Source organism: Gopherus evgoodei, chromosome 5, assembly GCF_007399415.2.
Source record: "Gopherus evgoodei ecotype Sinaloan lineage chromosome 5, rGopEvg1_v1.p, whole genome shotgun sequence".
Taxonomy (NCBI): Eukaryota; Metazoa; Chordata; order Testudines; family Testudinidae; genus Gopherus; species Gopherus evgoodei.
The window spans coordinates 36,240,412-36,253,625 of NC_044326.1; the positions used below are offsets into that span (position 1 = coordinate 36,240,412).

Genomic DNA, 13,214 nt, shown 5'->3' on the forward strand with positions numbered 1-13,214 from the left:
TCCGTGGGTCCAGTCCAGTGCCCCGTGCCTGGTTCTCCAGAGGGAAAGAACTCGAGCCTCCCCCTTGCCAGCTGGGCAGTGCGGTGCGGGGAGGTAGCATTGGTTACCCTCAATGGCCACTACTGACATATCCAAAACATGCCTCCTGATTCCTTATGGCCTGTCAGACAGGTGAATAGTGGTGCATAGCTGTCTCCAGTCTTAGTGTGGCATGTATCTGTATGAGTGTGGGCTTTTTGTTTAAACCCTTCACATGAGAATGACTTGGTGAGTGCCCTAGGTTTACCATGTTGGCAGTTCCAAGGCATTTTGTTAGCTGTACAGCTAATTTAGCCAAGAACTGTGTTCTTCCATGCTGGCTGCATGGGACAGTTGCCAACATCTGTTCAGGAGAGACTAAGGTTTACAGTTGCTGCTTGATGTGTTGCAAGGCAGAATTTAGTGGAACAGTGGTGTGAAGAATCTGGCACAATGCCTGAACATGCTGTATCTGAATCTATCTCAAATATTCAGTCTCCGATGACTTTGGGAAGCATCCTGTTTTCCTAAAGTGTTTTTTAAAATTTCTTGCTGATTTTCTTCCTGTCTTGTGTTCTCTCACAATCCTGATGTTCTTCAGATGTGTTCTGGAAAAGGAGTATCATTTAAATGTTCATCCCATCACTACAAGATTCTGTACTCATCTTCAAAATGTTCAGGTTAAGATCCCCGGAAGTGAAGAGCAATAGTTGCTGCTGGGGGTGAAATGGGTATATTGTCTCTTTGTGTTTTTTTAACTATATATGTGGGCCTTTGTCCACAATATAGTAGTTCTTGTATATTGGGCCAAAAATACTTTGTGATAGGAGAATTTTTGCCTTTACTTTATCCTTTCTATTTTTTTAACAGTCTAAGTAAATAGTAATTCCCAGCAGAATGCCTGGTTTTTTCATGTGTCCCAGCAGAGTTCTTGTTTTTGTGTGTGATTTAACAAGTGTTTAAAAGTTAATTTATATTTCAAATAATTTTAAAAGCATCAAAAACTAGTTAGTGGTGGAGAGGCAGCCTGTATGTCCTGGAACAACAAGTTGTATATCTCAGTTTCTGTCTTGAGGTAAGGTAATTCAGAGCTTCCCTTGCCAGTTTGCGACATATTGCTTCTGATCTTATGGCAGTGCTGTCCACTATGACAGGGTAGGAGGGTTGTTTCTATCAGAGAGCATTTTTTTTAAATTATCTTTTTTCTGATCTCTCTCTCTTTCTCAGTTCCTGTTTTCCTTGTTTCCCTCTCTCCCTCCACAACACATTCTTTTTGTTAAAAACTCCCCTGTTTACCAGTGGTTTTCAATCTGTGGTCCACAGACCCATGCGGGTCTACATAGTATGCCTAAGATTTCCAAAAGGGTCTACACCTCCATTTGAAATTTTTTTGGGTGTCCGCAAATGAAAAAAGATTAAAAACCACTGCTCTACCCTTTGGTCTCCTCATGATGAATCTGGCTATGCATGGGAAGATCAACTGCAGTGCTTCCACAACACAGTTACTATCTGTGATGGGGAGGTCTCTCAAAATACCATATTATTCCGATTAGCCAGGTTGATTGTAGACTTCAGGTCTTAAGCAAAAACTTCTTTTCATTGCTTCGTAGTAGACAGTATGCCCCAGAACTGTGTGTATGTGCGTGTGTATGTAGAATGACTGCTTTCTTGATACAAATAGTTCTAGATCTGACTTCAGGATGTGGGGATTTATTTAAGGCTGATAAAAAAGAGTACATCTTTAGTGGCTGACTTACAAAATATTGTTAAAGGAGGAAGATGTTCAAGTGTTCTACATTTAATCTATCTGCTTTTCAGGTTTTACTTCACCGACTTGCAAACTTTCAACGAGTTTGGAGTTTGCCACCAAATGAAAATACAGGGAAAGAAGTTACAGCCCTTGCTTGGAGACCAGATGGCAAAAGTAATGTTAAATATATGATGCTTTGTGCTGCAATAAAAATAGTGTTGGAAATTAAAAAAAAACCTTTAGTGAACACAGTACCAACTATCTCGAAAAGAAAATACCCACTACAAAGTATTAAGAAAAGGGTAGCTTAATTTTTTGTAGCAGTACTTTTAAAATGATAGTGAAAGATACCCCTTTGATGTGTGATGTAATGTATAAAGAATGGCCAGATTATTGTGGCACTGAAGTAACAGGTGAAATCTAAAATCTGATTGCAATTATGAGAATATTATTATTCAAATTGCATGGCACAATTTTCAACTCTTAATAGTGCAAAGATGTTCCGTGTCAATCAGCCATCTGCATATGAATGAGCAGAATCTCCAATTATATTATGAACTGGCTTTCTTTGGGAATGAATTAGTTCAAAAAGATAAATATAGTCACGTAAATCCTTATGCAAATATTGCCCAATGAATATTAGTGTCAGTGTTCTAATCAAGTAGGGATGAGTTCTTATGAGAATCTTAGAATTATGTTATGTTGCAATAAAATATCCTTGCTAATTGAACAGTGTCTCTCAAATGTGTTTTTGGCACCAAATTTGCTGATACTTTCATCTATGCTTATCTTATGTTTTCTCCCATGAGTAACAGTAAGCTAAGCATGGATTTAGGTTAAACATGTGCATAAGTCTTTGCAGGATCAGGTCATTTATCAGGTGTAATCCAATATGCCATTTTAAAATAAAAAGATTGACTTCAAGTCTACTTTTTAGTAAGATGGTTTAAAATTAAAAGTGAAAGTAATGTACTATAAATAGAAAAGAAGGAAATTGTATATAGCATTTGGGTTTAATGATGGAAGAATCATTACATTTCCTAGCTTGTCGTATGTTTGAAGTAGCTGCAATGTTTTGTGTGTTGATTGTTTAACGTTATTCTGTTACTTCTCAAGTTTTGGCTTTTGGCTTAGCTGATACCAAGCGTGTGATCCTGTGTGATGTAGAAAAGCCTGAAAGCTTACACTCCTTCTCAGTGGATGCTCCTGTTACTTACATGCACTGGATGGAAGTAACTGAAGAAAGCAGGTAGCTCTAAAACTTTAAATAGTGGAATATAGTAGTTATGCAAAAAAAAAAGTAACTTTGTCTCGTAGCTCAGTCACTTTTTCCACCACCTCATTAAAAAAATCCCCTTTTTTGTTTCTAGTGTAGGTTTTACATATATTTATTGATAAAAAGCAGTTCTAGTGCTATAAGTCTGATATTTTTGTTTTCTAGTTATAAGAACAAGAACACTTTTAATAGTATCTTATGCATCCATTTATTAATTTATAGTTTGTTATAGCTTATTTATTTAGATATATGAGCTAGTATTGCCTTGCATAATTGCTGCTCAGTTTATGTAATGGTGCTGTTCTCATAATCAATCAATATCAAACTTATTGCTGTAATCTGCTTCATTCTATCTGGACAATGGAAGGTGATAAATTTAAAATAATATTTTATCCACATTTTCAAGAATTGTAGTGATTTGTTTATTTTTAATGCATTGATGGAAGACCCAGAGCTATTGGAAGTGCTGTCTTCATTACGTTTGTATCTCAGGACATAAGAGTACCCCCGTTGTCTTGCAATTTGTGTGCCATTAGTCGTAAATTGTGCTTCCGTTCACTCTATGACATTTGCACAGATATGATATGTGCCCTCCATAGTTCCACATGCTGCACCCATTTTGTGTATCCTCACAAACCCTTCTACACTGGCTGTATTAAAAAAACCCAAGAAATTCCATAAACAAAAATTTTGTTTAAAATGGATTGAGGCTAGCTAAGTGTGACATTCTTCCCCCTTTCCTCAAGCACAAACCCTGAACCGGAAAGGAAATATTAAGCTTGGGGATATCTTTTAACCATAGACTAATGCTCTCGTGGCCTGTTTCCAAACTCAGCATCTTCATAAATAACTTTCTGCAGAATATGTTGTGGGTTTCCTCAATCTCTCTTTAGAGTAATCTCTACATAATTTTAATTGCAGCCTCATACATCCAGCATAAACACACAAAATGCTGGATGCTTAACTTATGGATATACATTAACCTGAAATGAGGTTGTAAATAAGGCTTTGCTTTAGATTGAGTCGTCTTTCTGTTGACTTCAGTGGGCTTTGGATCAGACCCATAGACTCGTGCTAGGAAGTATTTAAAGCTCTTCAGGGCAGGAGAAATATATATATATTTGGTGTTGGTGCAGTGTCTAACACAGTGGAGTCCTGTGCTCTGTGATCAGGGCCCCACACATTGTTGGAATGCAAATAATTAATAATGATGGAAGATTTGGGAAGCAAATCACTGAACTAGCAAATATAAACGTGTTCTTCCCCTTTCTATGTGGGAAACGCTAAGCCAAAAGGAAAGGATATAAAAACAAAATGATAGCTCACTAGCCGTCTTGTATTGATGTGATTGTGTTTTTAAAAGTGTATACACCGCTACCTTGATATAACGCCACCCGATATAACACGAATTTGGATATAACACGATAAAGCAGTGCTCCGGGGGCGTGGGGAGACTGCGCACTCTGGTGGATCAAAGCAAGTTCAATATAACACGATTTCACCTGTAACGTGGTAAGATTTTTTGGCTCCCAAGGACTTTGTTTTATCGAGGTAGAGGTGTATTTAGAAAACAAATGATATGCTTGTGAGATTTGTAACTCTTTAAACATACATGATATGTTGAATCTAAATTACTGCCTGGCATTTTTTTTTTTAACTTTTTACTATTTTTAAAGTCTGGCAGCGAAGGCAAAGACATTTTAATAATTTCTTCTTTTTCAGTGTTCTCACTTCATTTTATAATGCTGAGGATGAGTCAAACCTTCTCCTACCTAAATTACCTGCATTGCCAAAAAAGTAGGTGTTAAATTAAAAATGTCTTAATTTGTCATTTGGTGTCGTTTTTTGTGTTCTTTATGTTTAATAGTACACAACTGTTCTGAAGTAAATAAGAAGACATCTTTACTGAAGGCACTTATTTCTCAAACTTTATTTTGACTTCAATTTAGCTACAGTACCACTGCAAAAATTTTCAGGTAAGAACCAATGACTTCATATGTGTTCTTACAATGAACATATGATTGCCTATGGGTTACCATAAACACATTTTTATATTTGTAGTGAAGAAAAATCAGATGAGATTATGAAGCTCTTGGGTGATGTAAGGTAAGTATTGTTCTCTGAAATCTGTTTTTAAAAAAACCAAAACCCAGGAAGTTGGGTTTTAAAATAATTTGTAACTTTTTTTTCTTAATGGCAACTACAAAAGGGATGGCAAGAAAGTCTCTTGTCTTTTATAACATGTAAAGAAGGATTTAATTGAATCAAGTCTCTCTTTTTGCTGGAGGACTCAATGAAGGAATATAGAACTGAAGTGGGCTCTTTATCACCCTTTAATTGAAGGAGAGGGAGAGGTGGCTGAACATTTCACAAAGAGCTTTCTTTTGAATTGTCTTAATCTTGAGTTAAATACATGTTAAGCAAAACCAAAATGTTCCGGAGTCTGATAAAGAATCCCTTCATCTCTCAGCTGATCATGTTTAAATTTTTTGTGATACTGTAGTTCAGCTAATTCTCCATTCTGCCAAAGAATCCACTAGCAAACCCCCCGCCCCCAAACCTCAGACCTGGTTAATAAACATTAAGCATAAAAATTCTTGTAAAGAACACCCTTTGTCTCATGGCAGTGTAATTACAATCACTTTAAAGCTAGCCTATTTAAAACAAATAGAAGTAATGGGTATTCTTTAACACCACCCACCCTTTTTTTGTCTCCCCCGTTTGCAGCTTGGATAGGTCCTCTTCTTAGGCTAGAGAAATATGCTATCAAACACACCATAGAATATCAGGGTTGGAAGGGACCTTAAGAGGTAATTTAATTCAACCCCTGTTCAAAGCAGGACCAATCCCCAGACAGATTTTTGCCACAAATCCCTAAATGGCCCCTTCAAGGGTTGAACTCACAACCCTGGGTTTAGCAGGCCAGTGCTCAAATCACTGAGCCGTCTCTCCCCATTTTAAAAATAGTTAACTGCAGCTTCCTCCTCATCCTCTAATATAATCAGAAAAAAAATCTCTGACCTGTTTTTGCAGGGAATGTTTTGTTTGTTACTTCAGCAGGGCCTGAAATCACTTGGAAATATGGTCAATGCTTATTCAGTTTAAAATTACAGCATAAGATTCAGCCCCATCATAGATCACCTACCCCAAAGAGTTTACAATACAAATGGACAGACAAAGGATGGGCGAGGAAACATAGGCACAGAAAGATGGAGTTGTCCAAGGTCACACGGCAAGTTAGCATTACAGTCAGGAACAAAATGCCAGTCTCTCAGGCCCAGTCTAGTGCCCTGTCCACTGCATGGAATTCCCTCTTCTGTTGCTGTTGTCATTGGTGCTGGTTCTCAAGTGCTACAGTTGTTTTCAATTTTCATTGCATTTGAAATTGAGTGGGGCAATGCCATTGTGTGACTGCTGGTGAACATATTCAGAGTTAAATTAAAGTAAAATTAGCTGAATATAAAAGATGATTTCAAAGAGTAAATATGTTGTCTACTCTTCAGAAAGAAGATGTCTAATTAGGGCGTGTGTATAAATCAAATGTTGTTTCATCACATATCTAATATATCTATACTGATGGCATTGGAGCTAGTAACTTTTTTGTAGAGCTGTTAATTTCTGTTTAAACAATATTTTAATGTATTTGAAATTTTTGTCTTGTTTTAATGTTGACTATATATTGGTGATAATCTTCACACTACAGACTTTTTGATTACTTTTAAATATTAAATTCTAAGAATAGGTATTCATATGGAATAGAAACAGTAAATCACTAGTTGGCTGACTAGGCTTGTCATAATCCAGTAAAAATGGATTTTTTCCCCCCAAATCTGAACAATTCACTGAGTAATTTCTGTGACTTATTTGTTATCAGGCTAAATGCCCTTGTCCTTGGAGGCAGTTCTGGATTCATCGAGGTTTATGCTTATGGAATGTACAAGATTGCTACAGTAACAGGGGTGTGTGTGTTTTTGTTTTGTTTTTTGTACTTTCTGCATCATTTCTCTTCTTAAAATACACCTTGTTAGTTAACCACAGTGTTTGGGAGTGTAAAATATTGCAACTTCAGTATTAATGTGCTTAAAACCCAAAGCGAGGGATAGTTGTGTGGTTTTTATTTGTTAGTATTCTGTCTGGAAAACTTCAAATCCTGTATAATTTGAAACAAAGTGCGCTGATTTAATACTGATCATCCAAAACAAAACAGTAAGCACACATTTTTGCTTCCTCTCATTAGTTGAGACTTTTTCTCTTTTCAGTTGATATTTACACAGAAATAGAATTCAGTTTCTGTTTGAAATAAGAGCATATGTGTAGTTAAAAATCAGTGTAGTATATGTTCTTGTACTTATGGGGCTATTGAGAAACTGAGATACTTTAACCCCTTTACATGGGACTCTTTCAGGTGGCAGGTTCTTGCCTTGGATTATGCTTTTCTAGTGATTTGAAATCACTATCAGTCATTACAGAGGTGCAAGTTTCCCCAGACAGTGCACCGGAGATTACGTATTTCCAGGTGAGTAAAATGGAGACTGCAAGCACACAAATAGTGGTGTTTTCTAAATGTTCTGTTAAAATATTTAAACTATTTATTTTTACTACTCATATCAAGCAATTCTAATATATTGTCCTCATTTCTATTTACATAATGATAGATGTTATTTTTATTTCCACCTTCTCTAAAGTCCATGTAATATTTAGGTTTTTTGGATTCTTCATTTTGACTCCGATTGTTGTAATACGTGACTGACAGTGATGAAGCTCTAAAATGTTAGCATTTTTCTGAACAGCAGCCATATTCTAAAGCTTTTTTATATACTGTCTCCTTTCTGTCAAACTAACAACTAGACAGTTGTACTGTTTCCTGTTATAGTGACTCAGATTGCCAGGCCTTTCCATACTGACATAATTTAACAATACTACAGTTAAGATCTCAGTTAGTCTGTGTCTATTACATTGCCTCTATGCCAGTCAAAACACAAAAAACAAGTATCAGATTTCTAAGATGTATAACAAGGATTGGCATAGATATGTTAAGGAAATGTGTACTTCACCTGTGATCTAAACAACTATTTTATCTGTTGAGTTTAAAAGAGGGAAAATTTAAAATGGAGAATGGACAAGGTTTTTGTGGTTTTTGCCTTAATGCACATGATCCGGTCTATTGTAACAAGTATCAGAGGGGTAGCCATGTTAGTCTGGATCTGTAAAAGCAGCAAAGAGTCTTGTGGCACCTTGTAGACTAACAGCATGCATCCAACGAAGTGGGTATTCACCCACGAAAGCTCATGCTCCAAAACGTCTGTTAGACTATAAGGTGCCACAAGACTCTTTGCTGCTTCTATTGTAACAGAAACCATCCTATTATAACTGTTGCTTGCCTTGCATATTACAGCTGGACACCAGTCTGCTATCAGTTTATTTACCTGAGGTAACTCGAATGGCCAGGAAATTTACTCATATTTCAACTCTACTGCAGGTACATTTTTGTTCTGAGTTCTTTTTAATACCACAGTTGTTATAGGCATTGGATTTTTTTAACCTTATTAGTATAAAATACTTGCTTACCTAGGGATTTAGGCTGATTTTTAAGTTAATATAGAGCACAGCTTTAGAAATATAATGATAAGATTCTTATGAGAACATATGTATGTTTTGTCTGAATTTTAAAGAAGTCACTGCACTAACTTTTATTTGCATTGCAGTATATAAAGTTGTCATTGACATGTATGTGTGAAGCATGGGAAGAAATATTGATGCAGATGGACTCGCGTCTAACCAAATTTGTGCAGGTATTGTGGTATAAGCAATTATTTGGGGAAAGCAGAGAATGAATAGCTTTCTTATTTATATTAAATTATTTCATATGTCAGTTCTGTTGCTTTCATAGAAATCATAGGACTGGAAGGGATCTTGAGAGGTCATGTAGTCCAGTCCCCTGCACTCATGGCACGACTAAATATTATCTAGACCATCCCTGACAGATATTTGTCCAACCTGCTCTTAAAAATCTCCAATGATGGAGATTCCACAACCTTCCTAGGCAATTTATTCCAGTGCTTAACCATCCTGACAGTTAGGAAGTTTTTCCTGATGTCCAACCTAAACCTCCCTTGCTGCGGTTTAAGCCCATTGCTTCTTGTCCTATCCTCAGAGATAAAGATTTTTCTTCCTCCTCCTTATAACAACCTTTTATGTGCTTGAAAACTGTTATGTCCCTTCTCAGTCTTCTCTTTTCCTGACTAAACAAACCCATTTTTTTTCAATCTTCCCTCATAGACCTTTAATCATTTTTGTTGCTTTTCTCTTAATTTGTCTATATCTTGTATAATGAACAGCTATCACAGGATAATGGTCTCTGTAAATTCAGAAGCAAGCTGGAGTCCATTAGAAATTAATGTATTGCCAAGTGCTTTGAAGTTGAAAAAGCATTGTTTGAGGGTTCAGTAGTATTATCCTGTGACTTTCTAGTCCGATGATGATCTACCAATTGACTGTTGTAGATCTCATTATTTTAATGGATTCATGTTCATGCAGTAATGATGGTTGTCCACTAATATAATTATTGGCTGAGTACCCTCTTATTAGATATGTGTTTTCTAGCCCACTGAATATACTTCTGTTAGTGATTGACCAGCCTGTCCATGAAAGTGTACAACTTGAACAGTATATTTATACTCTTAATTTGTGAGTGGCTAAAGTTGAATTCCATTTTTTATAAGCAAATAATTTCCTAGCACAGATTCCAATTATCATAACTATTGAACTGGAGCACCTGCAGCTCAGTTCATCTCACTGTCTTTATGACAAGTAGGAAAAAGTATAGTAGAATATGTATAAGGGAGCTATATCAATGAGATGATGTTGGAGTGGCATAAATTTTGTAATCCTTGCAAGTATTTAACAAATAAAAAAATTGTTTGGTAACATAAATTCTGAATTAATAAAATTAATGTTTAAAGCTCTTATCACTAATGGAATAAATGTGAAAGTAGTGAACATTTTTTCTATTTTAATCATTGAATTTCCAATGATCAAGAATGCATTTTCAGTGTTCAATGATGTATTTTGTTTCTCTGTATTTTAAATGAGGTGTTTGCATTCTAATGTTGTATATTTGTAATTAAATAAAAATAATCAGTTTATTTCAGTAATTTTTGATTAACAGGAAAAGAACACAACCACTTCTGTACAGGATGAGTTTATGCAGTTGCTCTTGTGGGGCAAAGCAAGGTAGTTGCAGCTTGGGTTTTTATATTCCATTTCAACTTGTAAATGCATATTCAGATTAAAGAAAGAACACTTATTTTAATTTTTGTCATTTAGCCTTGAACTTCAAGCACTTTTAATGAACCAACTAACAGTAAAGGTATAGTAATGTTTACTGTCTTTAAATGGTCTATTTCACTATCTTTCATAAGTGTCCTATTAATATACTGTAATGAAGCATGTCTCTTTTCTATCAGGGTTTAAAAAAGCTTGGTCAGTCCATAGAGTCTTCCTACTCCAGTATACAAAAATTAGTCATAAGTCACTTGCAGAGGTAAGTCGTACAACACATAATGAATTACAGAGATAAATTTATTAGTAAACATTCGTTTAAAAGAAACTGAGCCCCATCAAAAACATGACCTCTTCTTGCCATGACCATGAAGAGTTTAGTCTGGTATTTTGTGACATCAGAAAACTATAAAATGTAATTTGAATATTAACTCTTCTCTCCCTAAAATACTGTAAGGGAAAAAATATTTGATTTATATAACTGATTAGTGCTAGAAAAGTCGAACACAGTACAGGAAATGTGCTGTAACTGATGTTTAGGGGCTGGGGGCTGTGATTCAAAAAAAGTAAGTAATACTTTTGGACAGAATGCTTGCTTTCTGTAAAATGACAGTAATGATATATTTGAAAGAATTTTACAACGTAGGGATGAGAAAGTGCAGTAAAAGAGTAAGATATTATGTATAAAATATTTTGTCAGTTAAACAGTGAGTCTCCACTTGATAAAGAAATTATGCTTTTCTGTAATAGTGGCTCTGAGGCATTGTTGTACCATCTGAGTGAACTGAAAGGAATGGCATCATGGAAACAAAAATATGAATCTCTTGGACTAGACGCAGCAGGAATTGAAGGTACAGTAATTGGCTTACTACTCATCACACTGATATTCATTTTGAAAACTAAAAAGGATTGCTGTCTTTGCAGATGCTATTACTGCTGTGGGCTCCTTCATCTTGAAAGCAAACGAGCTTCTTCAGTAAGTATTTATTTGGAGATTTGCAACACAATTTAATTTTCAATAGGGCTGTTGATCAATCGCAGTTAACTCATGCGATTAACTCAAAAAAATTAATCGCACTGTTAAACAATAGAATACCAGTTGAAATTTATTTATTTAAATATTTTTGATGTTTTCTACATTTTCAAATATATTTATTTCAATTACAACACAGAATACAAAACGTTCAGTGGTCACTTTATTTTATTATTTTCCTTACAAATATTTGCACTGTAAAAATGATAAACAAAAAGAAATAGTATTTTTCAGTTCACCTCATACAAAGACTATAGTGCAAGCTCTTTATCATCAAAGTTGAACTTACAAATGAAGAATTACATGCAAAAAAAAAACTGCATTCAAAAATAAACAATGTAAAACTTTAGATCCTCAGTCCTACTTCAGCCAAACAAGTTTGGTTACAATTTGCAGGAGATAATGCTGCCCGCTTCTTGTTTACTGTGTCACCGGAAAGTGAGAACAGATGTTCGCATGGCACTGTTGTAGCTAGAGTCGCAAGATATTTACGTACCAGATGTGCTAAAGATTCATATGTCCCTTCATGCTTCAACCACCATTCCGGAGGACATACGCAACATGCTGATGACAGATTCTGCTCGATAACGATCCAAAGCAGTACAGACCAACGCATGTTCATTTTCTGCGTCTGACTCAGATGCCACCAGCAGAAGGTTGATTTTCTGTTTTGATGGTTTGGATTCTGTAGTTTCCGCATTGGAGTGTTGCTCTTTTAAGACTTCGGAAAGCATGCTCCACACCTCGCGCCTCTCAGATTTTGGACAGCACTTCAGATTCTTAAAATCAGGGGTCGAGTGCTGTAACTATTTCTAAAAATCTCACGTTGTTACCTTCTTTGCATTTTATCAAATCTGCTGTGAAAGTGTTCTTAAAACAAACATCAGAGATTGCTATAACATGGAATATATGGCAGAATGCCGGTAAAACAGAACAGGAGACATAAAATTCTCCCCCAAGGAGTTAAGTAACCAATTTAATTAATGCATTATTTTTTTAAACGATCATCAGCATGGAAGCATGTCCTCTGGAATGGAGGCTGAAGCACGAAGGGGCATACGAATGTTTAGCATATCTGGCATGTAAATACCGTGCAATGCTGGTTACAAAAGTGACATGCGAACACCTGTTGTCACTTGAAAGTGAGATTGTAAATAAGAAGCAGGCAGCAGTATCTCCCATAAATGTAAACAAACTTGTTTGTCTTAGAGACTGGCTGAACAAGAGGTAGGACTGAGTGGACTTGTAGGCTCTAAAGTTTTACATTTTAGTTTTGAATGCAGTTTTTTTAATATGTAATTCTACGTTTGTAAGTAGAGATTGCACTACAGTACTTGTATGAGGTGATAAACAAAAGAAATAGTATTTTTCAATTCATTTTTACAGTGCAAATATTTGTAAGGAAAAATAATAATATGAAGTGAGCACTATGCACTTTGTATTCTGTGTTGTAGTTGAAATCAATAAATTTGAAAATGTAGAAAACCATCCAAAATATGTAATAAATGTAACTGGAGACTGTATCATAATGCACAAGCACATGCACTTGACTTTGCAACCTTAATAATAGTTAACATTAATCGTTTAACCTAGCTAAATTTGTGGGTAATAATATAAAATTTTTGATATTGTTTAGTTCATATTTCAACAAAATTTAATTCTCTTAATGAGTAATTTCCAATGACCAGAGTAGTTTTAAACTTAGGTATATATCACTAACTTAATTTTCCTTTCACATATTTTATGTATGTGCAATTTCCTAGGTTATTAGAAAAGTAAACGGAAAAAAATAGAAATTCCATTAGGTGGTATCATCTTGATACTCACATGGATCATCAGCAGAGTTGGAACCTTTA

General features: G+C 35.4%; 1 protein-coding gene across 3 annotated transcripts in view; it reads left to right on the forward strand.

Moving 5' to 3' along the window:
* ANAPC4 (anaphase promoting complex subunit 4) overlaps positions 1–13,214 on the forward strand; it is a 30,488-nt gene that overhangs the window by 418 nt on the left and 16,856 nt on the right. For 2 of the 3 annotated variants that reach the window (XM_030563304.1, XM_030563306.1), the window contains exons 2-15: positions 1,837–1,942; positions 2,885–3,017; positions 4,767–4,841; positions 4,994–5,020; positions 5,106–5,150; positions 6,919–7,003; positions 7,450–7,560; positions 8,440–8,523; positions 8,750–8,836; positions 10,213–10,277; positions 10,371–10,413; positions 10,511–10,587; positions 11,076–11,176; positions 11,250–11,301. In XM_030563304.1, the coding sequence (XP_030419164.1) occupies positions 1,837–1,942; positions 2,885–3,017; positions 4,767–4,841; positions 4,994–5,020; positions 5,106–5,150; positions 6,919–7,003; positions 7,450–7,560; positions 8,440–8,523; positions 8,750–8,836; positions 10,213–10,277; positions 10,371–10,413; positions 10,511–10,587; positions 11,076–11,176; positions 11,250–11,301 (1,091 nt within the window). The remainder of the gene's footprint in view (positions 1–1,836; positions 1,943–2,884; positions 3,018–4,766; positions 4,842–4,993; positions 5,021–5,105; positions 5,151–6,918; positions 7,004–7,449; positions 7,561–8,439; positions 8,524–8,749; positions 8,837–10,212; positions 10,278–10,370; positions 10,414–10,510; positions 10,588–11,075; positions 11,177–11,249; positions 11,302–13,214) is intronic. The other variant, XM_030563305.1, reaches the window with a different exon arrangement.